Genomic DNA, 26420 nt, shown 5'->3' on the forward strand with positions numbered 1-26420 from the left:
ATTTTGGAGATTCATCTTTCTATTTTTAAAAGATTTTATGTTTAGGAATTCTTTAAATTTTATTTATTATAACGTTCCTAGATTTATAAATACCTTACTTAAAAATATTTGGGCCTGTCATTGCTTAAATGAGATATTTATTTTGATACTTTTTAAAATGGAATAAAATTTATTAAGTGACTTTTCAAATAATAATCCTATTTATTATTTTTCAAGTAAAAATCTTGTTTCACTTATGATTGATCAGTTGTGAATATTTTATACTCTCTAGGGATTATTTGAATTGAAAATTTCAACATTCATATTATATTTTTTTAAAATCACTTATTTATATTTAAGTAATAAAAAAATATTTATAATATAAGTAATTGTTAATTAAATTTTACTTAATATTAATACTTTAATATAAAATTCAACCTTTCTGTTTTTAGGGCACCCAACATATATTTTTTGAGGAAGCATTGTAGTTTAAATAATTGTGGTTAAAATATAAAAATTGGTCGATAGGATGAAGGAGAATTTAAAGGTTTTAGATTTAAATAATTACAAATGATGAAGAAAGAAAGGAATCTAAAAATGATGCTCACAAGCTCAACTAATTCTAAAGCAGGAATTCAATCTGAATATGATCGGGAAAGTGAATTAAAAGCTTTTGATGGTTCAAAAACTGGCGTCAAGGGGCTTGTAGATGCCGGGGTAACAAAGATCCCCCGCATATTCATCAACCAAAGTTTAATCTGCAAGCGGAATCTGGTTCAACCAACTCGTAGTCGTAGTTGGGTATTCCGTTGATAGACCTTGATGGGGTTGATAGCAAGGGAAGTCTACAGGTTCAAATCATAGACCAAGTTCGGGATGCATGTGAAACCTGGGGATTCTTTCAGGTGGTCAATCATGGAATTCCCACAAGTGTTTTGGAGGAGATGACAGATGGGATACGTGGATGTCATGAGCAAGACGCCGAAGTGAAATAGCAGTTCTACATAAGGGACTTCAAGAAGAAATTGTCATTTCTTTCCAATTTTGAATTATTTCAGGCACAGGCAGCTACTTGGGAGGGGAACTTGGCTTGTTCAATGGCTCCTAATCCTCCAGACCACGAAGAATTGCCTGCTGTATGCAGGAATGGTGCGAGCCTTATATTATTAACATGTGAAAGACTAAGGTATCATGTTACTTAAGAGTCCAATTGGCAGTGATTTTGATTACAATGCTTTAAGCTTGTATTCATGATACTTTTCAAAAGTGATTTTTGGAAAAATCACATACCAAATGGTTCTTCAAGTTTTTTGAAGCATCTTTCAAAAGTTTGTCAAACACCTCACTTTTGCAAGAAAGTACTTCCAAATATTAAGAAGCAGTTTCTAACTCTCTCAAAACCAATCCCAAATGATTTCTACAATCTCAAAACTCGCAGAAAAAAAAAGTTAAAAATTTCCCATAAACTCTACTTTCAACAAGCAATAGTCGAGCTGCTTTCAAGTATTTCTGTTAAACAGTGATTAATTCACTTGCAGAGGTATAGTGGTCCAATACTTGAAGGAAGTGAAGAGATTGGGTTATTTTTTGTCTGAGGTAAAGAAAAGTCAGCCAAGCCCTGCAAAAGATTAAGGGACAATTATGTTTTCAACCTATATAGACTTGATAATTAAGGAAGGTCCTCCAACCACCCATAATTGATTATAAGGATATAAGATAGAAATTGACAAAAATACTCACTTGACTCATTTTTGTCTTTATTTTACCACTCTTCACAAGCCACTATTCTTTTTTATTTAACAATTTTTGGATTTTTCATTATTTTTTAAAACTCTTTTATAAATAATTGAAAAATCAACATTATTTTTTTATTTTTAAATTATAAATAAAAAATTATATTAATGATTCAAAGACTATTTTGGAAAATACTTTCTAAAAAATATTAAATTAAATAAATAAAAATTATCTTTTACATTTATTTTTATCTTTTACATTTTAGAAGTAAATAATTTAATGATTAAAATACTGTTTAAAATAAATATATTCACTATTTTAATTTCTTTTATACTAAAAAGTATTTTAAAGTTTTTGTTTACTATTATAAAATAAAAAGTTTAATTTTTTTTAATCTTTTTCCTTCCTTATTTTAATAACTTTTTGAACATGATTTTTAGTAATAAGTTATATGAAATGTTATATATTTTTTTATTAAGGATTTTTTTTTAATGATTTTAATTAATTGAAAATTTATTAAAATAAGAAAAAGAAAAGGAAAGAAAGATGATAGATTGGGCGTTTTTATTTTAAGTACTCAATTAAAATGTCTTTATATGACTTAATTTTAGAAGTGAATTATATCAATACATAGTAGAGATTGAATTTTTCTTATATAAAAGGGTTGAAATGTAAATTTACTTATTTTAGATGAAAACAAGTAGTTAAAAATTATATAGATTATATTTGAATTTGGTTTTAAAATATTTTTCTAGTTTTTATTTTTTATTTTCTATATTGTCTCTTTTTGAAAATATGTTTAATTAAAAAATGAAAACTATTTTTAAAAATGAAAATTGAAAACCTTGTTTAGTACTATTTTTTTATATGAAAATAAAAAAATTATTTATTCATTTATTGTAACACTGTACAATTGTATTACACTAACTGTATATGGGAAATGTACTAAGTGTACAAAGGTAAACAAAGCTACCCTTTGTGAAAGATTATAATTGATTATGAGTCATTCCTTTATTTTACTTATCACTCATGAATTGTACATATATGTCATGCACTTTATTTAATTCTCACATGGAAATTCCAATAGTTTCCCCAATAATGATATTTGGGGAAATTTTTTTTTGACCTTAAGTCATCCACCATTTTTTCAACTAAACCATTGGAAATATGGTTAAACACTCCTACGTAGACACATAACTTAGGAGCGATATGAAATTTATGACATTATACAAGAGTATTACACTAACTATACAAGAGAAATGTATTAATTGTACAAATGTGTACAAAATTACCCTTTGTGAATGATTTCAATCTATAATCAATTATGAGTCATTTCTTTATTTTTCTTATCACTCATGAATTGTACATATATGTCATGCACTTTATTTAATTCCCACATAAAAATTCCAATATTTTCCCTAATAATGATATTTGGGGAATTTTTTTTTGACCTTAAGTCATCCACCATCTTTTCAATTAAACCATTGGAAATATAGTTAAACACTCCTACGTGGACACATAACTTAGGAGCGATATGAAATTTATAACATTATACAAGGGTATTACACTAACTATACAAGGGAAATGTACTAATTGTACAAATGTGTACAAGATTACCCTTTGTGAATGATTTCAATATATTCTAAACCACTTTTTTATTTTCCTTGTCACCCAAGGATTGTACACCTATGTCATGCACTTTATTTAACTCTCACATGAAAATTCCAATATTTTCCCCAATAATGATATTTGGGGAAAAAGAATGACCTTAAGTCATCCACAATTTTCTGAGCCAAACCATTGAAAATATGATTAATATACCTACATGGACATATAACTTATGAGAGATATGAAATTTGTGTCATTATACAAGCGTATTACACTAACTATACAAGGGAAATGTATTAAATGTACAAGAGTATACAAGACTCCTAATAGGTTTGTACGATTTTGAAACAACTTGAGTTTGACATTAAGAAGATTATTGATAGTTTTTTTTTTTCTTTTTTTACCAAACTATGTCATTAAGACATTCCCTACAAAAATTAACACATAGGAAATAAAATTAAAATCAATCATGTTTGAATTGTTCATTATAAGTAAACTAAATGAAATATATATTTTTACTATTTTGCCTTTATAAATATAATTTTATTGTTATCAATAGAGATTAAAAAAATTATATTTAAATGGAATTAAAAGTAAACAAAAATTATTTTTATAATATTTTTATTTTTTTAAATCATTAATTTAAAATTTGAAATTAGTTTTAAAATTAAAAATATTTGTTGTAATTATAGTTTTGAAGATTTCATGATTTTTATCTTATTACTTTGAAAAAAATGCTTTAATAAGAAAATATTTATTTTAATGGTTTTAAATATTTAAATATTTATTAAAAAATATTTAAGATTAGTGTGGAAAGAAATTAAGTAATTTTGGAATGGAGAAATTTTGAATATTTTGAAGACTTTAATTCGGCCAATTACCCTATTTACACTTTCAAAATTATTGGAATATATATATATATATATATATATATATATATATATATATATATATATATATATATATTATATATATATATATATATATATATGTATGTATGTATGTGAGTGTTTACATTATTTTTGAAATAATAAATATCATATGTTTAATTTGTAAGTTAGAAAAAAAAAATATTTTACGAGGTATTTAAAAAGTATTTATTATATGTTCTATAAAATTGAAAAAAAAAAAATTGATGATATTTAATTTATAAGTTAGAACAAACAAATAATACTAATATTTTATGAAGTGTTTCAAAATTATTTAATATATATGAGAAATAATATAAGTTTGAAATAAAGAATAATATTTATTATATATTAGGTAAGTTTTCAACATATTAAAAAAATATTTATTATACATTATGTAAATTTGAAAAAGAATAATATTTAATGAGGTATTTAAATTTATTCATTTCAAAAATGTATTTGGTAATAATAATTTTTAACCATCTTTCATATTCAATTTGATGAAAAAAAAAATTAAATTTAGTTTCACTATTAAATAGGTGAGAGAAAGGTAAAAGAGTGAAAAGAGAGAATGAGAAAGATGAGGTGATTTGTTAGTTTTTTCATTTAATAGTTAAGGGTATTTTAAGAATTTTTTAAAGACAATATATTTCATCTCAATTTCTATTCTTTTATTGGGTTTTAAATTTAATTATAAGTGATAGGAGGACCTTACCTCAATTACCCAACTTAGTTGGGTTGAAAACACAATTCTCCCAAAGATTAAGGCATGTCCCCTGCCTCTTCATCCTTTTCCTTCTCCCCAGACTTCCCCAGCTCAATCTGTACTCATGGATAAGGTCTGAGCCCCACCTGACTCAGTCTTCTTAGGCCTTTAGCACATGTAGTGAAAACGAAGTTTGGATTTTTTTTTCCAGCAAAGGTAGTTGACATTTATTTTTTTCAAGAAAAAAGAAGAAAGTTGGCCTATGTACTAAAATATTTACAACAAATGCACTTACAGAAAGGTAAAAGAAATCAGTAGAGTAAATAAAAGATTTTGCTTAGGAAGGTGAGCCTAAAGCTTTTGATGATTCAGAAGCCTTTAATGAATAAGCAGAGTGTTTCTCACTCCAAACACAGTTTTCATTTCACTAAGGAAAAATTAGTGAGAACCAAGTTGAGGCAGAAATCGAATCGCAAAATGACTGGAACAGTGAAATAAAAGCTTTTGATGATACCAAACTTTGTGTAAAGGGACTCGTAGATGGATGGGTGACAAAGATCCCTCGTATATTCATCCATCCACAACATAATCTCCAGGATAATTTACAACAAAGTCTAGCAGGTTGTGTCGCAAATGGAGTATTGGCACTAGTTCCGGAGGGCATGTTTGCCATTTTTTTAACTGCAACAGTGACACTTCGCCACCAGCTGCAGCAACCCAAATTTTCTGGTATGACCTTCATTTCACTGCCCACAATTGAGTTCCTCTGAGGAGTGCTTCGATTCTTTGTTTGTTTGTTTTTTTTTTTTTTTGGGTGTGGCTAGACTCACTATGTATTCATGATCGAGATTGAATGGGTAAGGATGCTTGGATATTCGGAATTGATTTCCTGACTCGGTTCATATTTTTTTAACCATTTGTTTCTCCTCTGTGATTGAGTCTGCTCAGTTTTCCTTCAGATCCGTTCTGTTTCCAATTGACTCATTACTGATCTGGGAGTTGTTTTGGAACTGACTTAGCTGACCCAGTAATCCATTGAAGGGAAATCCACCTTCTATTTGTATGTTATTTTGCGATTGAGCTGATAGTGTAATTGATTATTGAAGGCAGCAATTTTAACATTGTGTTGGTTAGTTAATATGCTCTTGTTGATGTGAAGATGACTGGAAATATGAAATTTGAGTTTAGAAACAAATACCCATGTCAATCTTGACAAACCTTCCCATACGGTTTAATCTGTACCATCGGTGGTGTGAACTAAGAAAAAGCTTGCAAACTCCTAGGAACAAGTCTATGTGGATACACAGTTAAAATATGCTAGATTCCCCTTCATACTTGGTTGGTATATTTGTCTCTACTAAGTTAAATTTTTTTTGATAATTAATTAATTGAATGATGAACAGGTACGACAAAATTATATTATTAAATTTGAATTTTTTTTCTGAACATCACATGGCATAGTGGATTTATACTATTACCGTGATGCAAATCAAATCATGTAACCCAACAACCTTAGGAAAATTGTAGTCAAATATTAAAGAGACCAAGATACCCAAACTAAACCAACATTCCTGCAGCCAAACAGCACCTAGTCCGGAACCTTAACCTCTACTCAATGTCTTACCCTGATATTGTTTGAGGAAGAGGACCATGTAGAATGAGAGCCAAGCTTCCTTTATATAGGTGGTGGTGCTACATATACATTTTGTAGCTGAGATCCTTGCAGTCAAGGCTGTGCAGAAGAGTCTTTAACAGTAAAGAAGGTCAGTGGCCTCAAGCGTGAAGACTCTGAAGGTTTCTTCCCGGAGAACCCTGGAGATCAGGAAGTCTTTAAGTTGAATGTGATGGTGGGGTAGGGTGGTTTCCAATTTGAGTTCTGTGGCCTGACAGTGAGAGTCTTCAGGACATTTCGCACAAGCGGAAGTACCCGATTTACATACTGGAATAAGCTAGAGGTAAGCTTCATTAGGTCAGTGTTCTTCTGATCCACAGACTTCTCAAAGAATTGTAATAAACAAGAAGCAATCATTTAGATGCATTCACATATATACCCCAACTTCAATGCTGAGAAGTTTATGGTAACTTCCTCCTAGAGAAAACTCTGCTTTCTGCCATTTGAGCCCCTTTTCTCCTTTAGAAATGTACTTCTGTCTTGTCCTTGTCAAGAAAAAAAGTTTACACAGTACTTGCATTTTGCGTCTTTTTTACTTGTTCTGCATGGAAAACGAAAATTGATTCCACAGAGCAAGTAACTGGCAGTTTTGATAACAAATCTGTCAAGTTAAAGCCTCTTCCCAAATGGCACTATACATGTGGAGGCTATAGTTCAAAGTTATTGTTGATGCTGCCACCACCCTTCCATGCTGTCATAAACTCACTGCACTCATAATGTGGTACTAATTGGAAGTTTTGGTCCCAAACTAACCTTTTTTAGACCAAGTACTATGCAAGATCCCTTTCTCCCTACCTTTTCCTTAAGATTTGTTCAAAATACAGAATTTCACTCTTTTCCCATTGATTATCCTACAGAAAAAAAACACAAAAAATAGGATCACATGCAATACTCAAGAAGGAATGGACTCTGAATATGACCGGAAAAGTGAGTTAATTGCTTTTGATGATTCAAAAGCTGGTGTGAAGGGGCTTGTAGATGCTGGGGTGGCAAAGATCCCACGTATGTTCATCCATCCACAACATAATCTCCGTGAGAAGTCAGTTTCCACTAATGCCCAGCTTCGGATTCCAATCATAGACCTAGAAGGTGTCAACAGTGATGCAATTCTACGTGCTAAAATCATTGACAAAGTTCGAAATGCTTGTGAGATTTGGGGCATTTTTCAGATTGTCAATCATGGAATTCTGAAAAGTGTTTTGGAGGAGATGATCAAAGGAATACGTAGATTTAATGAGCAAGACACTGAAGTGAAGAAAGAGTTTTATACTCGTGATTCCTCCAAAAAGGTGAAATTTGTATCCAATTTTGATCTATTTCAGGCACCAGCAGCTACTTGGAAGGATTCCTTTTCTTGTATTATTGCTCCTAATCCACCAGACCCAACAGATATGCCTGCGGTATGCAGGTATGTTGTCAGTCATATTAACATGTGCAACACTAAGTAACTAACCTACTTTCAAATGCTGCCATTACATGTGCTTGATCAACTTGCAGAGATATAATCATGGAATACTCGAAGCAAGTAAAGATGTTGGCTAATACTCTGTTTGAATTAGTTGCAGAGGCTCTTGGCCTCAATTCAAACCATTTGAAAGACATGGAATGTGCTGAGGGCCTTTTCCTTGTGGCTCATTACTACCCAGCTTGCCCAGAGCCAGAATTGACTATGGGCACCAAAACTCATACTGATCCAACATTCCTCACTGTACTTTTACAAGACCAAGTGGGTGGTCTCCAAGTTCTCCATGAGAAACAATGGGTCAATGTGAACCCGGTGCCTGGAGCACTAGTGATAAACACTGGAGATCTTCTGCAGGTAATTCTACATTATACTACTCCTGATCTACTTACTCTATTGGTCCACTTTCCCACTCCTACTGTTTGACTGAATAATTTTCAGGCCATGAATCCAATATTGGGTCCTTTGTGTATTGCTAATGTAGTAATAACTCTTTTCATAAGTTCATTGTTGGAGTATACCAGTGGACATACTATGTTTCAGTTTCTGTAAGTATCAAAATTGCCAATTTTGCGTGGTTAAGTGTTTTACCCTGCTGGTCATTTATTCAAACCAAAATGAAATGCGCATTACAATATAACTAAAAGAGACAGCCATTTGATCAACCAAATGGAGTACTGATGACATGATTTATCAACTATTAACACTTTCTCCAATGACGTTTTTTGTTTGATTTTTTAGCTTGTATCCAACGACATGTTTAGGAGTGCAAAACACAGGGTGTTGGCAAATCATAAAGGCCCAAGAGTATCAGTGGGCAGCTTTTTTTCTCCATTTAGTCTGCCACCCTCAAAACTCTACGGACCAATCAAGGAGTTGTTATCAGAAGAGAATCCTCCAAAGTACAAGGAAACCACAGCAAGAGACTATGGTACCTACCACAGAGCAGAAAGGCTTGATGGGACTTCTGCTCTCCAGCATTTCAAGCTTTAGTTTGGAAATGGAGATGATGAAGGGTTAGGAATAATTGAATCTCCAGGAAGTGGAAGGGTTTATCCTATTTGTGATTGAGTTGGCTATTGTTTCAACTTTTAATAGTCGTTTCCTTAGTAAGGTATGTATAAATTGGGAGTTGCTATCATATTTGTGGGCATACTGAAACTCGAAACATTGATCTGCTTATGTAATTGATTTGAATGTGAAGTAGAAGCCTTGTTATGGTCTATCCACATCAGGAAAGGTTATGCAAACAGGCATGTATTGAAATACCACATGTGCAAGGCACATTTGAGCTTTCAAAACTTTCTGATGCCATATAATCTAAGTTTCTAGTGGGCTTTTCTTCTCTGTTATTTCACCTCTCTTTTTATTTATATATCGATTATTTATTTGGCTTCTTGTTTCTTGGGTCTAGAGGTTACATTGGACTCCCATGCTATCTCAACAAAAATATGCATGATTTTGTACATTTGATTATTGTTTTAATTTTTATTTATTTATTTATTTATATTTTTCTCTTTCAGTAAGCTTGAACTCAAAAATTGATGAATTGATGGTTGTTTACCAAGGAATGAACAACGTGAGTTGTGAACAGTTGTTTACATTTTCAAGTCATTGGAGAGAACTCTCACGAAGAAAATGGAATCAGAATGTCGGGAGTAATTGAATGAAACTATGAATTTTCATGATCATAAAAATAAACCATGCCCCAAAACTGGTGGTACATTAGGCTGTGCAATTTAAGGATGAAATTTTATTCCATTTGTTTTGATTTATGGTTTTTTTAAATCGTGTCTTACTCTCCTTTGAATATAGTGATAAATAGAGATAACACATGTAAGTATAGAAAGGTTTAAGAAAAATAAATTAATGTTGGTGAAGGGATAATGTAGGCTAAGGTTTTTAAAATTGAGTTAAAAATATTTTAAAAATGTTTTTAAAAACCTTCTCCACCACTCAAGCACTAAGGAGAGCACTCGAGTGCTCATGACACAATTCTCCAAGAATTTTGGAGATTCATCTTTCTATTTTTAAAAGGTTTTATGTTTAGGAATGATTTAAATTTGATTTATTATAACGTTCCTAGATTTATAAATTCCTTACCTAAAAATATTTGGATCTGTCATTGCTTAAATAAGATGATAATGCAAGTGACATACCTACATGAGCCAGTTAAGTATGAGGAGTAGGAGGAGTAGTCACTTCATTAGGAGGATTTGGTACACCATGCTAGGAGGTTTACTAGAGAGCATCGTCCCTCTACTAGATATCCCTCCTTTGAGTACATGCTAATAATTGATGTGGGGGAGCCATAAATTTTTTAGGAAGCTGAGTCTCACGAGGATAGTAGCAATTGGTTGAGAGTTATGTAAGATGAGATGGATTCCTTGTAGAAAAATGAAACCTATGAGTCAGTACAACTTCCTAAAGGAAGAAAATCATTGAAAAAAAAAAGGGTATTCAAGTGGTTGAGGGATACAATTGAAGAAAATGCATCCAAGTTGAAGAAGATTCACACAAACAAGAATGCCTTAACATGTTGACAAAGGTGTTCCCAAGTAGAAGCTTCAGTTGTGCATCAGCGTAGCAGGTTTGAACTCCATGTGATGGGGATATAGATTGGCAGTCCTCTCTCATGTGCTGGGGGGAGAGATTGTTGGGCCAAGTTTGTCCATCCCATGAGCCCATGTATTAGGCTATTTTATAGTTAGGTATTCTTTAAGCCCAAATATAAATAACATTAGGACTTTAGTATATTAGGGAAAAAAATTCATTGAAAAAAGGAAAGAAAATTAGGATTGTTATGTGGGTACTATTTTAGGGCTCAAAAGGTGAAGTTACAAGTTCTTTCTATTAGGATTAAAACACCTTAATCATATTTTCTGAAAACGATGATAAACCAATGCAAAAAATTAAAGTAAAAAAACACACAAGATTTATAGTGGTTCATTTTCAATGTGAGAGTTACGTCCACTTGTAGTCACTGTAGATTTTTACTATGATAAAAAGAGAATACAAGAGAATCCCAAAATGCCTTACCCTCTAAGTTTTTATCTCTTTACATTTTTCTATTTCTCCCAATACCACCAAAAAAAAAAAACCTCTCTCAAAGTTGACTACCCTAAATTTAATATAAATAGGATAACCCAATCACGTGTAAAATCCCCAAATGCCCCAACTTAAAATATTCTAGCTATTTAGGATAATAATTAGGCTTCACACATCTTAACACTTTCATCAACTTTTCAGGGAAGTTCTTGTAGTATGATTTCTTCCTGATCTCTTTCTATCAATTGTTTTTTGGGGTGATGGATTTCCACCTCACATATTTATATAAGTTTTCGAAGCGAAGAAACTAATGAAAACTTGATTATTTGTATCTTCATTTTATAGAAGTAAAAGAAATTTTCTCTGTGATTTTTTATCTTTATTTGGAGGGTTTTTCCATGTTATATTTAGTGTCCCTTTTTTGCTTGAATATCTTTGGATTATTATTGTTTATTATTGCTAGGTTGTTATTATTATTGAGTGGTGGTTATTATTGTGGATGCATTTTTAACCTTGGCAGGTGAATACTCTAAATCTCCCCCTTTCACTTTCAAATAATGTCTTGCTTTTAGGAGTTTAATCCAAACATATATATGACACAATATTAATTAATGTGCAAGACTTTGCATGTATAAAATTCAAGCTATAATAACATAAATAATAGTAATTAAAAATGTGAATAATTAATAGTAACAACTATAATAGTAAAATGAAAAAGAAAAAAAAATGTATTTAAAAGATGAAAAGAGCAACTTGGTAATACTTGAAGATGGGGAATTACATACCTTTTTAAGTTCTACATTATTTTTCCTCAAGATGGCCCTTTAAGAATTGTCACAATCTTTAGGAATTTTCCTTTTTTCTTAACATTAAAAGTGTTGGCCAAACTTTTACATTTCTTAAACCAAGACTTCTTTAGGATGATGTTATTATTTTCCCCTTTTTATCATGCATATGAATGTTACCCATGCATATGGAAGCGACCTACATTATTTGAAGTTAACTTCATCAAAAAATTTTAATACTTAAAATAAAAATAAAGTAATAAATTTTAAGTTAATAACTTGATAATAATTTGACTTAAAGTTTACTTAAATTATTAAGTAATAGACATTGAGTTTTTTTGAAAGATTTTTTTGTTTTGGAAAAGAATTATGTGTTTTTTTTAGAATATAAGTGGTTTATGAAATTAGAAAATATATTTTATAAACTTAAAATAAAAATCAATTCTTTTTCGGTATTTGTTTTTTTTTTAAATAATGTTCTTAACCATAATTTTTTATATGAAGAATAATTAAAAGACTTTTATATTATTGTGGACCCGCATTTTTCACGTGCGCCCCCACTCAATCGACGAGACTCGGTTTTTATTTGTGAAAAAATAATTTTTGGAAAAGTCGGAGTCGCCACTTATTTTCTTTTTATTTTAAAGGGAAAATAAAACAAGAAAGAAAAACTCTAAAATGTGACTCCATAATTTTTGGAAAAAGCATGTCTTTTAAAAACCCGAGTCTAAGTTCGGGGATCAAGTTACTTATTGGGAAGGTACCTCTAGGAGGTAGCGCCCCTCTAAGCCCTAAAGAGGTCTTTATTGACTAAATTAGGGGTAATGTGGTAATTAATTGATTAATTGAAGATACCTAGATAGACTAAGGTGATTTCAAAAAATAACATGCCAAATACGATCAAATTACCATAAAGGAGGGTTAGGGTGTATACCTAGACGACTTCTCAAGCGCTATCATAAAATATGAAAGTTAGTATTGAGATACATCACACAACATACATTTTATCAAAAGATAATCAAACAATCATCAAATATATATCAAGGCAATCAAACAGGATAACAAGCATGGGCATAGTACGCAATGACAATCATATTCATAGGGTTTAGAAAGTGGGTATTAGGGAGCGTACCTGGATAGCATATATAACTCCTAATGCGCTTCCTCAGGACATGGGGGTTAGATAATAAATAATAAATAATAAATCCTAGCATGCTTATCTAATTAATTAGCAAAAATTATCAAAATACGGAATAATTAATTATCATACATATCTTGTATACAATTCCTAAAAAGAAAAATGTAAATATAATTACAATAAATAGTAGGGCGGTAGCAAAAATAAATTTTGAAAAGATTTTCTTATGTAGGGGTTTCGCCAATTCCCCAAATTAATATACACGAATTTAGCCTAAAATTATCCCATTTATTTGGGACCACAAGTTTTGATTCGCGTTTTGTTTAAAACCAAAATTTTTGTTGAAAATCGAGAAGGATGCGAACCGATTAAGATATGGTTGCATATTATTATTATTATTATTTTAAAAAAAAAGAGATTTTGATTCTAGAGGCTTTTAAAAAAAAAAATTAAAAAAAAAATTCTTAACAAGGGTTTTTTTTTTTTAGAAAAAGAGTTTTGTTTTAAAATAAAAGAAATTAATTTTTAAAATAACAAAAATAGAAAACAAAATATCAATCAAAACAAAAGGAAACAAAGATCACAAAATAAAGATTTTAGAAAATCATGTCAATTAAAGTGGTGAGAGTAAGGCCAACCTTCATAGGTTTCCAATGACCCTCAAAAAAAGATTTGACCAACAATCACTAAGGCAACAAATTTATGACTTCCTAATCAAACAAACTAACAAAATTATCATCCAATAAACTAACATTTAGATTTCAAGAAACACATGAATAACTAGAATTAAACTAATTGGAATTAAAAATATAAACTTTACCTCACAAGATCAATTAAACTAAAGAATTAAGATCGATAACACGTTCAAATTAAAAATAAACTAGAATTTAAACTAATCGGAATTAAAAATATAAACTTTACCTTACAAGACCAATTACACTAATAGATTTAAGATCAATAACTCATTCAAATTAAAAATAAACTAAAATTAAACTAATTGGAATTAAAAATATAAACTTTACCTCACAAGATCAATTAAACTAAAGAATTAAGATCGATAACATATTCAAATTAAAAATAAACTAGAATTTAAACTAATCGGAATTAAAAATATGAACTTTACCTCACAAGATCAATTAAACTAAAGAATTAAGATCAATAAGACATTCAAATTAAAAATAAACTAAAATTAAACTAATTGGAATTAAAAATATAAATTTTACTTCACAAGATCAATTAAAGTAAAGAATTAAGATCAATAACATATTCAAATTAAAAATAAACTAGAATTAAACTAATTGGAATTAAAAATATAAATTTTACCTCACAAGATCAATTAAACTAAAGAATTAAGATCAATAACATATTCAAATTAAAAATAAACTATAATTAAACTCATTGGAATTAAAAATATAAATTTTACCTCACAAGATCAATTAAACTAAAGAATTAAGATCAATAACACATTCAAATTAAAAATAAACTATAATTAAATTGATTCGGAATTAAAAAAAAAAAAGAAACTTTATCTCTCAAATTATTTAAACTAATAAATTAAGGTGGACAAATGCATTTAAACTAAAAACAAATTAAAATTGAATTAATTAGAATTAAAAAAACACAAACTTTATTTAAACTTTTATGTGAATTAAATAAACTAGCATAGAACTAATGAATTGCGATCATAAAAGAGGACATTTAATCTAATAAAAATAAAAGATTGTTCGAAATCGAGATTTAAAAGAATTTATCACAAACAATTAATTAAACCAATAAACTAAAACTCAAACTAAAAAAGAGAAATATTGTATCGAAAACCGAAAACTAACCTGTATTGTGTTAGAAAAATACTCTCTTGATGTGTCAAAATGGCAGCTCAATTAGTGTTTGAAGTCCTCTGCTGCTCCCCAAAAAGCTCTTGTGCGTGTCCTCTCTGAAAAAAATTCCTCTCTCTGCCAAAGAAATAAAATTCCTTGTGTGTTCTCTCTTACTTCTTCATCAATTTTCAGCCGTTGAAGACCCTCGTCAAATGCACATATATATTTAACAGAAAATTCAGTCACTCCACTAACAACATGGAGTCATAATTTCCTCCACTATTCTGCCATAATTTTCAGCTCACTTATCAATGGTCCTTCACCAAATTTCCAACACATTTCATTGTGAATTTTCAGCCATGAAAAAGCTTCCATTCACAGCCACAATTCTCGCGTGTCCACCACAAAATTCAGTTTTCAAGAATTCACCTTTTGCATGAAACTACCTTCAAAGGAATTCTCCATATGCAACCATATATTCCGTGATTCATCCATGGAAATTTATAAATTCAAGGCCATTATCTCCATTAAGCTATTTTAAAATTCATTTATAAATTCAAGGCCATTATCTCCATTAAGCCGTTATAAAAGTCATCCATGGAGATTTTATATGCAAGGCCATTGAAACCTGATTGGAATCAAGTAATTAATATTCACAAAGTGGCTGCCCATTCTCCATCATAATCAAAGTGTTAACACGGCTAAAAGTGAATGAAAGCCTTTCCATTTAACCAAGGCATCAACACGACTGAATGTGTATAGAATCTTCTTCATTAAATCAAGGCGTCAACACGCATAAAGGGGATGAAATTCCTACCCGCTTTGATGGAGATCTCCCCTCCTTCCCAGAATAGTGCAGCTGAGTTCCAACCCCCTACCTCAAAAATCTGATTCTAAATGTCTCCGACCTGTTGTGTGTGCAGCTCTCCCGATTTGACCTGTGCGCGTGTTCTTGGAAAATTAGAATTGTGCATGGACTCCTTCATGCGGCTGTGGAGATATTTATGAGCCTTTTGTAAGTGGACGGTACAGAGAACAGGAATGGAAGACTTCAATATTGGCTTCCCACAGGTTATGGGTCCCGTTTGCGCTGTCTTGATGACATAATCACAAGGCTTGTAAATCTGCTGTTTCGGATCGCACAGAATATGCAGATAATAGAACCTTGTTAGCGCCCTCGCCTAATCCTCCTTGAATGTCTGTATAATCAAAAGCCCCATTCTCTCTTCCCAAGACGTCAATTTCTTTTTGTATGGAAGTTTCCATATATTCTTCTATGGGCAGCAACTTCCTTCCCTTCCTTGTAGCCGTGTCTTCCTTATATGCATGGTGAAGGTAACTTTATAAAATAATGCAGATGTCACTTTCTTTTCTCCAAAATTTTGGTGATCTTCCTTCCAAATAGATGGCAGCTCGTTTTTTAGAAAAATAAAAAATCTTCTTTCCATCCTTCATTCAGCCGTGATCTGCTTTCCTTTCTTTAACACTATAAATCTCCTTTCCATGTTGCATAGAATATCCCCACATATATGCAGCCATGTACATTACATCGAGAATCTTCTCCAATGTGTGCATTCGAATCACATGTCAAAATAAAATAAGAATTAAAATTAGTAAAGGTCATGAAATTGAAAATTAAAACTAATTTAAAATTATGCAATTAAAAAACATTATGTCTATCATAGGTACACAAAAATAATTAAGACATCAATTTACACAATTAATCATCAATCTCATGCAATATTCTATCAAATAAATAAATAAAAACAAATAACTAACCAAATAATAATAAATAAACAAGTAAATAAATAAATAAAATAAAATAAAATAGATAAATAAATAAATAAGAAATCGAGTACATGCAAACATTAAAAGTGCAAATCATGCAAATTATGTAAGTCATGTAGGAATTACCGAAAATGTGACATAGGTGGGCCAAGATGCCTAAGTGGACCTAAAGTGAGTGCGTGTAGGCTAGAAGGTGCCTAGGTGGGTCTAAGCGGGTCAAGGTGAATCTAAGTGGGCCTAGGATGGTGCTTAATGGGCCAAGTGTATCTAAAAACTATCATAAAAATGAATGAAAAGTCTAATTCTAAATTAAGGTTGTCAAGGGTCACAATAAGGGGTCAGATAATCCCTCAACCAAAGTCTCCGAGGTGGCTCAAAAAAGGTAAGTAGTATGAGTAGCTATGGGCCACCAAAGAACTACTGTAAAGTATCAAATAAGTATCTAATAGGACATGTGCTAGAAGGACAAAATTGAGAGTCTACAATTATATATAAGATAATACTAAAAAAAATTATTTTTCATATTTAAGTTTCCAAAATAATTATGCTTAAAATCTTTTTCATATTTAAGTTTAAAAAATAATTAACTATTTTCAATGAGTATTCTCTAACCTGTTTTTGAAAATTGGCTTTGAACATTGCCAATGAGCTGAGGTTTGCTTTCTTCGTCCATTTTCCATTTTCTTTCTTCCACGTTGTCAACTTTTTATTTTTGGCCGATCCTTCTAAATATTCGCCATAGCTTTCTTCGTCCATTTTCCCTTTTCTTTCTTCCACGTTGTCAACTTTTTGTTTTTGGCAGATCCTTTTAAATATTCGCCATAGCAAAGAAGACAACTTCTACCTTTATTTCCGGCGGCTCTCCATCTTCTGCGGCGATAGCAAAGAAGCGTTGCGCGAACGTTACAACAGTGCCACTTCGCCACCAGCTGCAGCAACCCAAATTTTCTGGTATGACCTTCATTTCACTGCCCACATTTGAGTTCCTCTGAGGAATGCTTCGATTCTTTGTTTTTTTTTTTTTTTTTTTGGGGTGTGGCTAGACTCACCATGTATTCATGATCGAGGTTGAATGGGTAAGGATGCTTGGATATTCGGAATTGATTTCCTGACTCGGTTCATATTTTTTTAACCATTTGTTTCTCCTCTGTGATTGAGTCTGCTCAGTTTTCCTTCAGATCCGTTCTGTTTCCAATTGACTCATTACTGATCTGGGAGTTGTTTTGGAACTGACTTAGCTGACCCAGTAATCCATTGAAGGGAAATCCACCTTCTATTTGTATGAACACTTAGTTATTTTGCGATTGAGCTGATAATGTAATTGATTATTGAAGGCAGAAATTTTAACATTGTGTTGGTTAGTTAATATGCTCTTGTTGATGTGAAAATGACTGGAAATATGAAATTTGAGTTTAGAAACAAATACCCATGTCAATCTTGACAAACCTTCCCATACGGTTTAATCTGTACCATCGGTGGTGTAACTAAGAAAAAGCTTGCAAATCCTAGGAACAAGTCTATGTGGATACACAGTTAAAATATGTTAGATTCCGCTTCATACTTGGTTGGTATATTTGTACTAAGTTAAATTTTTTTTGATAATTAATTAATTGAATGATGAACAGGTACCACAAAGTTGTATTATTAAATTAGAATTTTTTTTCTGAACATCACATGGCATAGTGGATTTATACTATTACCGTGATGCAAATCAAATCATGTAACCCAACAACCTTAGGATAATTGTAGTCAAATATTAAAGAGACCAAGGTACCCAAACTAAAACAACATTCCTGCAGCCAAACAGCACCTAGTCCTGAACCTTAACCTCTACTCAATGTCTTACCCTGATATTGTTTGAGGAAGAGGACTATGTAGAATGAGAGCCAAGCTTCCTTTATATAGGTGGTGGTGCAGAAGAGATCCTTTATATACATTTTGTAGCTGAGATCCTTGCAGTCAAGGCTGTGCAGAAGAGTCTTTAACAGTAAAGAAGGTCAGTGGCCTCAAGCGTGAAGACTCTGAAGGTTTCTTCCCGGAGAACCCTGGAGATCAAGAAGTCTTTAAGTTAAATGTGATGGTGGGGTAGGGTGGTTTCCAATTTGAGTTCTGTGGCCTGACAGTGAAAGTCTTCAGGACATTTCGCACAAGCGGAAGTACCCGATTTTACATACTCCAATAAGCTAGAGGTAAACTTCATTAGGTCAGTGTTCTTCTGATCCACAGACTTCTCAAAGAATTGTAATAAACAAGAAGCAATCATTTAGATGCATTCACATATATACCCCAACTTCAATGCTGAGAAGTTTATGGTAACTTCCTCCTAGAGAAAACTCTGCTTTCTGCCATTTGAGCCCCTTTTTCTCCTTTAGAAATGTACTTCTGTCTTGTCCTTGTCAAGAAAAAAAGTTTACACAGTACTTGCATTTTGCGTCTTTTTTACTTGTTCTGCATGGAAAACGAAAATTGATTCCACAGAGCAAGTAACTGGCAGTTTTGATAACAAATCTGTCAAGTTAAAGCCTCTTCCCAAATGCCACTATACCTGTGGAGGCTATAGTTCAAAGTTATTGTTGATGCTGGCACCACCCTTCCATGCTGTCATAAACTCGCTGCACTCATAATGTGGTACTAATTGTGGAAGTTTTGGTCCCAAACTAACCTTTTTTAGACCAAGTACTATGCAAGATCCCTTTCTCCCTACCTTTTCCTTAAGATTTGTTCAAAATACAGAATTTCACTCTTTTCCCATTGATTATCCTACAGAAAAACACAAAAAATATGATCACATGCAACACTCGAGAAGGAATGGACTCTGAATATGACCGGAAAAGTGAGTTAATTGCTTTTGATGATTCAAAAGCTGGTGTGAAGGGGCTTGTAGATGCTGGGGTGGCAAAGATCCCACGTATGTTCATCCATCCACAACATAATCTCCGTGAGAAGTCAGTTTCCACTAATGCCCAGCTTCAAATTCCAATCATAGACCTAGAAGGTGTCAACAGTGATGCAATTCTACGTGCTAAAATCATTGACAAAGTTCGAAATGCTTGTGAGATTTGGGGCATTTTTCAGATTGTCAATCATGGAATTCTGAAAAGTGTTTTGGAGGAGATGATCAAAGGAATACGTAGATTTAATGAGCAAGACACTGAAGTGAAGAAAGAGTTTTATACTCGTGATTCCTCCAAAAAGGTGAAATTTGTATCCAATTCTGATCTATTTCAGGCACCAGCAGCTACTTGGAAGGATTCCTTTTCTTGTATTATTGCTCCTAATCCACCAGACCCAACAGATATGCCTGCGGTATGCAGGTATGTTGTCAGTCATATTAACATGTGCAACACTAAGTAACTAACCTACTTTCAAATGCTGCCATTACATGTGCTTGATCAACTTGCAGAGATATAATCATGGAATACTCGAAGCAAGTAAAGATGTTGGCTAATACTCTGTTTGAATTAGTTTCAGAGGCTCTTGGCCTCAATTCAAACCATTTGAAAGACATGGAATGTGCTGAGGGCCTTCTCCTTGTGGCTCATTACTACCCAGCTTGCCCAGAGCCAGAATTGACTATGGGCACCAAAACTCATACTGATCCAGCATTCCTCACTGTACTTTTACAAGACCAAGTGGGTGGTCTCCAAGTTCTCCATGAGAAACAATGGGTCAATGTGAACCCGGTGCCTGGAGCACTAGTGATAAACACTGGAGATCTTCTGCAGGTAATTCTAGATTCTACTATTCTTGATCTACTTACTCTATTGGTCCACTTTCCCACTCCTACTGTTTGACTGAATAATTTTCAGGCCATGAATCCAATATTGGGTCCTTTGTGTATTGCTAATGTAGTAATAACTCTTTTCATAAGTTCATTGTTGGAGTATACCAGTGGACATGCTATGTTTCAGTTTCTGTAAGTATCAAAATTGCCAATTTTGCGTGCTTAAGTGTTTTACCCTGCTGGTCATTTATTCAAACCAAAATGAAATGCGCATTACAATATAACTAAAAGAGACAGGCATTTGATCAACCAAATGGAGTACTGATGACATGATTTATCAACTATTAACACTTTCTCCAATGACGTTTTTTGTTTGATTTTTTAGCTTGTATCCAACGACATGTTTAGGAGTGCAAAACACAGGGTGTTGGCAAATCATAAAGGCCCAAGAGTATCAGTGGGCAGCTTTTTTTCTCCATTTAGTCTGCCACCCTCAAAACTCTACGGACCAATCAAGGAGTTGTTATCAGAAGAGAATCCTCCAAAGTACAAGGAAACCACAGCAAGAGACTATGGTACCTACCACAGAGCAGAAAGGCATGATGGGACTTCTGCTCTCCATCATTTCAAGCTTTAGTTTGGCAATGGAGATGATGAAGGGTTAGGAATAATTGAATCTCCAGGAAGTGGAAGGGTTTATCCTATTTGTGATTGAGTTGGCTATTGTTTCAACTTTTAATAGTAGTTTCCTTAGTAAGGTATGTATAAATTGGGAGTTGCTATCATATTTGTGGGCATACTGAAACTCGAAACATTGATCTGCTTATGTAATTGATTTGAATGTGACGTAGAAGCCTTGTTATGGTCTATCCACATCAGGAAAGCTTATGCAAACAGGCATGTATTGAAATACCACATATGTGCTATCTCAACAAACTTTCTGATGCCATGTAATCTAAGTTTCTAGTGGGCTTTTCTTCTCTGTTTCTTCACCTCTCTTTTTATTTATTTATCGATTATTTATTTGGCTTCTTGTTTCTTAGGTCTAGAGGTTACATTGAACTCCCATGCTATCTCAACAAAAATATGCATGATTTTGTACATTTGATTATTCTTTTAATTTTTAATTATTTATTTATTTATATTTTTCTTTGTCAGTAAGCTTGAACTCAAAACTAATGAATTGATGATTGTTTACCAAGGAATGAACAACTGAGTTGTGAACAATTATCTACATTTTCAAGTCATTGGAGAGAACTCCCACGAAGAAAATGAAATCAGAATTTCAATAGTAATTGAATGAAACTATGAATTTTCATGATCATAAAAATAAACCATGCCCCAAAACTGATGGCACATTAGGCTATGCAATTTAAGGATGAAATTTTATTCCATTTGTTTTGATTTATGGTTTTTTTTTAAATAGTGTCTTACTCTCCTTTGAATATTGTGATTAATAGAGATAACACATGTAAGTATAGAAAGGTTTAAGAAAAATAAATTAATATCTGTTAAGGGATAATGTAGACTACGATTTTTAAAATTGAGTTAAAAATATTTTTAAAATGTTTTTAAAAACCTTCACCACTCAAGCGCTAAGGAGAGCACTCAAGTGCTCATGACACAATTCTTCAAGAATTTTGGAGATTCATCTTTCTATTTTTAAAAGGTTTTATGTTTGGGAATTCTTTAAATTTTATTTATTATAACGTTCCTAGATTTATAAATACCTTACCTAAAATTATTTGGGCTCGTCATTGCTTAAATGAGATATTTATTTTGATACTTTTTTAAACGGAATAAAATATATTGAGTTTTCAAATAATAATATTCCTATTTATTATTTTCCAAGTAAAAATCATGTTTCACTTATGATTGATCAGTTGTGAATATTTTATACTCTCCAAGGATTATTTGAATTGAAATTTTCAATATTCATATTATATTTTTTAAAAATCACTTATTTACCCATCCCGAGCATTACTCTATTAGATCATTCGTTTTTCAAACATTTATATTTAAGTAATAAAAAAATATTTATAATATAAGTAATTGTTAATTAAATCTTACTTAATATTAATACTTCAATATAAAATTCAACCTTTCTGTTTTTAGGGCACCCAACATATATTTTTTGAGGAAGCATCGTAGTTTAAATAATTGTGGTTATAATATAAAAATTGGTCAATAGGATGAAGGAGAATTTAAAGCTTTTAGATTTAAATAATTACAAATGATGAAGAAAGAAAGGAATCTAAAAATGATGCTCACAAGCTCAACTAATTCCCAAGCAGGAATTCAATCTGAATATGATCGGGAAAGTGAATTAAAAGCTTTTGATGGTTCAAAAACTGGCGTCAAGGGGCTTGTAGATGCCGGGGTAACAAAGATCCCCCGCATATTCATCAACCAAAGTTTAATCTGCAAGCGGAATCAGGTTCAACCAACTCGTAGTCGTAGTTGGGTATTCCGTTGATAGACCTTGATGGGGTTGATAGCAAGGGAAGTCTACAGGCTCAAATCGTAGACCAAGTTCGGGATGCTTGTGAAACCTGGGGATTCTTTCAGGTGGTCAATCATGGAATTCCCACAAGTGTTTTGGAGGAGATGACAGATGGGATGCGTGGATGTCATGAGCAAGACGCCGAAGTGAAATAGCAGTTCTACATAAGGGACTTCAAGAAGAAATTGCCATTTCTTTCCAATTTTGAATTATTTCAGGCACCGGCAGCTACTTGGGAGGAGAACTTGGCTTGTTCAATGGCTCCTAATCCTCCAGACCACGAAGAATTGCCTGCTGTATGCGCAGGAATGGTGCGAGCCTTATATTATTAACATGTGAAAGACTAAGGTATCATGATACTTAAGAATCCAATTGGCAGTGATTTTGATTACAATGTTTTAAGTTTGTAATCATGATACTTTTCAAAAGTGATTTTTGGAAAAATCACATACCAAATGGTTCTTCAAGTTTTTAGAAGCGGCTCTCAAAAGTTTGTCAAACACCTCACTTTTGCAAGAAAGTACTTCCAAATATTAAGAAGCAGTTTCTAACTCTCTCAAAACCAATCCCAAATGATTTCTACAATCTCAAAACTTGCAGAAAAAAAAAAAGGTTAAAAATTTCCCATAAACTCTACTTTCAACAAGCAACAGTCGAGCTGCTTTCAAGTATTTATGTTAAACAATGATTAATTCACTTGATAGTGGTCCAATACTTGAAGGAAGTGAAGAGATTGGGTTATTTTTTGTTTGAAGTGAAGAAAAGTCAGCCAAGCCCTACCCCTAAAAGATTAAGGGACAATTATGTTTTCAACCCATATAGGCTTGATAATTAAGGAAAGGTCTTTCAACCACTCATAATTGATTATAAGGATATGAGATAGTAATTGACAAAAATACTTACTTGACTCATTTTTGTCTTTATTTTACCACTTTTCACAAGCCACTATTTTTTCTTATTTAACCATTTTTGGATTTTTCATTATTTTTTAAAACTCTTTTATAAATAATTGAAAAATCAACATTATTTTTTATTTTTAAATTATAAATAAAAAATTATATTAATGATTCAAAGACTATTTTGGAAAATACTTTCTAAAAAATATTAAATTAAATAAATAAAAATTATCTTTTACATTTATTTTTATCTTTTATATTTTAGAAGTAAATAATTTAATGATTAAAATACTGTTTAAAATAAATATATTCACTATTTTAATTTCTTTTATACTAAAAAGTATTTTAAAGTTTTTTTTTTACTATTAGAAAATAAAAAGTTTAATTTTTTCTAATCTTCTTCCTTCCTTATTTTAATAACTTTTTGAACATGATTTTTAGTAATAAGTTATATGAAATGTTACAAATTTTTTTATTAAGGATTTTTTTTTTAATGATTTTAATTAATTGAAAATTTATTAAAATAAGAAAAAGAAAAAAAAAAAGAAAGAGGATAGATTAAGAGTTTTTATTTTAAGTATTCAATTAAAATGTTTTCATATGACCTAATTTTATAAGTGGATTATATCAATACATAGTAGAGATTGAATTTTTCTTTTATAAAAGGGTTGAAATGTAAATTTACTTATTTTAGATGAAAATAAGTAGTTAAAAATTATATAGATTATATTTGAGTTTGGTTTTAAAATATTTTTCTAGTTTTTATTTTTTATTTTTTATTTTTTTATTTTTAAAAATAATTTTTATTTTCTATATTGTCTCTTTTTGAAAATATGTTTAATTAAAAAATGAAAACTATTTTTAAAAATGAAAATTGAAAACCTTGTTTAGTACTATTTTTTTTATATGAAAATTTAAAAAATTATTTATTCATTTGTTGTGCCACTGTACAATTGTATTACACTAACTGTATAAGATAAACATACTAAGTGTACAAATGTGTACAAGGTTACCCTTTGTGAAAGATTATAATCGATTATGAGTCATTCATTTATTTTTTTTATCACTCATGAATTGTACATATATGTCATACACTTTATTTAATTCCCATATGGAAATTCCAATGTTTTCCCCAATAATGATATTTGGGGAAATTTTTTTTGACCTTAAATCATCCACCATATTTTCAACTAAACCATTGAAAATATGGTTAAACACTCCTATGTGGACACATAACTTAGGAGCGATATAAAATTTATGACATTATACAATGGTATTATACTAACTGTACAAGGGAAATGTACTAATTGTACAAAGGTGTACAAGATTACCCTTTGTGAATGATTTCAATATATTCTAAACCACTTTTTTATTTTCCTTGTCACCCAAGGATTGTATACCTATGTCATGCACTTTATTTAACTCTCACATGAAAATTCCAATATTTTCCCCAATAATGATATTTGGGAAAAAAAAAATGACCTTAAATCACCCACCATTTTCTCAGCCAAATCATTGAAAATATGATTAATACACCTACATAGACATATAACTTATGAGAGATATGAAATTTGTGTCATTATACAAGCATATTACACTAACTGTACAAGGGAAATGTGTTAATGTACAAGGGTGTACAAGATTCTTAATATGTTTTGTACAATTTTTAAACAACTTGAGTTTGACATTAAGACGACTATTGATAGTTTTTTTTTTCTTCTTTTTTTACCAAACTATGTCATTAAGACATTCCCTACAAAAATTAACACATAGGAAATAAAATTAAAATCAATCATGTTTGAATTGTTCATTATAAGTAAACTAAATGAAATATATATTTTTACTATTTTGCTTTTATAAACATAATTTTATTGTTATCAATAGAGATTAAAAAAATCATATTTAAATGGAATTAAAAATAAACAAAAAATATTTTTAAAATATTTTTATTTTTTAAATCATTAATTTAAATTATGAAATTAGTTTTAAAATAAAAAATATTTGTTGTAATTATAGTTTTGAAGATTTTATGATTTTTATCTTATTACTTTGAAAAAATTGATTTAATAAGAAAGTATTTATTTTAATGGTTTTAAATATTTAAATATTTATTAAAAAATATATAGTATTAGTGTGGAGAGAAATTAGGTAATTTTGGAATGGAGAAATTTTGAATATTTTGAAAACTTTATATTGTCTTTTTTATTAATATTATATACATGCATGTGAGTGTTTACATTATTTTTGAAATAATAAACATCATGTGTCTAATTTGCAAGTTAGAAAAAATAATAATAATATTTTACGAGATATTTAAAAAGTATTTATTATATGTTCTATAAATTTGGAAAAAAAATTTGATGATATGTAATTTATAAGTTAGAACAAACAAATAATACTAATATTTTATGAAGTGTTTAAAAATTATTTAATATATATGAGAAATAACATAAGTTTGAAATAAAAAATAATATTTATTATATATTATGTAAGTTTTCAGCATATTTAAAAAATATTTATTGTATATTATGTAAATTTGAAAAAGAATAATATTTAATGATGTATTTAAAAGTTATTCACTTCAAAAATGTATTTGACAATAATAATTTTTAACCATCTTTCATATTCAATTTGATGAAAAAAAAAAAATTC

The 26420-nt window shown here is 30.7% G+C and overlaps 3 protein-coding genes across 3 annotated transcripts; all 3 read left to right on the forward strand.

Annotated features, from left to right (window-relative positions):
- Positions 1-576: 576 nt before the first annotated feature.
- Positions 577-6791, forward strand: LOC117914515 (1-aminocyclopropane-1-carboxylate oxidase homolog). The gene is made up of 5 exons (XM_034829867.1): positions 577-780; positions 885-965; positions 1038-1115; positions 1518-1558; positions 6662-6791. The coding sequence occupies exons 1-5, from the start codon at positions 577-579 to the stop codon at positions 6789-6791; spliced, it is 534 nt and encodes a 177-aa protein (XP_034685758.1).
- Positions 6511-21351, forward strand: LOC117914328 (1-aminocyclopropane-1-carboxylate oxidase homolog 1-like). Its single transcript, XM_034829626.1, has 8 exons — positions 6511-6890; positions 7465-8015; positions 8105-8426; positions 8811-9061; positions 16393-16396; positions 19613-19959; positions 20049-20370; positions 20755-21351. Exons 2-8 carry the CDS (start codon positions 7510-7512, stop codon positions 21004-21006), a joined length of 2004 nt encoding a protein of 667 aa, XP_034685517.1. The 5' UTR covers positions 6511-6890; positions 7465-7509; the 3' UTR covers positions 21007-21351.
- Positions 21352-22629: 1278 nt separating this feature from the next.
- Positions 22630-23204, forward strand: LOC117914516 (1-aminocyclopropane-1-carboxylate oxidase homolog). The gene is made up of 3 exons (XM_034829868.1): positions 22630-22833; positions 22938-23018; positions 23091-23204. The coding sequence occupies exons 1-3, from the start codon at positions 22630-22632 to the stop codon at positions 23202-23204; spliced, it is 399 nt and encodes a 132-aa protein (XP_034685759.1).
- The last annotated feature ends 3216 nt before the right edge of the window (positions 23205-26420 follow it).

This window comes from Vitis riparia, chromosome 5 (genome assembly GCF_004353265.1).
Source record: "Vitis riparia cultivar Riparia Gloire de Montpellier isolate 1030 chromosome 5, EGFV_Vit.rip_1.0, whole genome shotgun sequence".
Classification (NCBI taxonomy): Eukaryota; Viridiplantae; Streptophyta; class Magnoliopsida; order Vitales; family Vitaceae; genus Vitis; species Vitis riparia.

Excerpts from the sequence above, each read along its gene's own strand:
- LOC117914515 (XM_034829867.1), top strand. The coding sequence starts at position 577 with ATGATGCTCACAAGCTCAACTAATTCTAAAGCAGGAATTCAATCTGAA. Across the intron at positions 1,116-1,517 it reads ACCACGAAGAATTGCCTGCT|AGGTATAGTGGTCCAATACT; the intron begins GTATGCAGGAAT and ends ATTCACTTGCAG. Across the intron at positions 1,559-6,661 it reads GAAGGAAGTGAAGAGATTGG|TCAAGGCTGTGCAGAAGAGT; the intron begins GTTATTTTTTGT and ends AGATCCTTGCAG.
- LOC117914328 (XM_034829626.1), top strand. The coding sequence starts at position 7,510 with ATGGACTCTGAATATGACCGGAAAAGTGAGTTAATTGCTTTTGATGAT. Across the intron at positions 8,016-8,104 it reads GATATGCCTGCGGTATGCAG|AGATATAATCATGGAATACT; the intron begins GTATGTTGTCAG and ends ATCAACTTGCAG. Across the intron at positions 20,371-20,754 it reads ACACTGGAGATCTTCTGCAG|CTTGTATCCAACGACATGTT; the intron begins GTAATTCTAGAT and ends TTGATTTTTTAG.
- LOC117914516 (XM_034829868.1), top strand. The coding sequence starts at position 22,630 with ATGATGCTCACAAGCTCAACTAATTCCCAAGCAGGAATTCAATCTGAA. Across the intron at positions 22,834-22,937 it reads CAACTCGTAGTCGTAGTTGG|GTGGTCAATCATGGAATTCC; the intron begins GTATTCCGTTGA and ends GGATTCTTTCAG. Across the intron at positions 23,019-23,090 it reads GTCATGAGCAAGACGCCGAA|GCACCGGCAGCTACTTGGGA; the intron begins GTGAAATAGCAG and ends GAATTATTTCAG.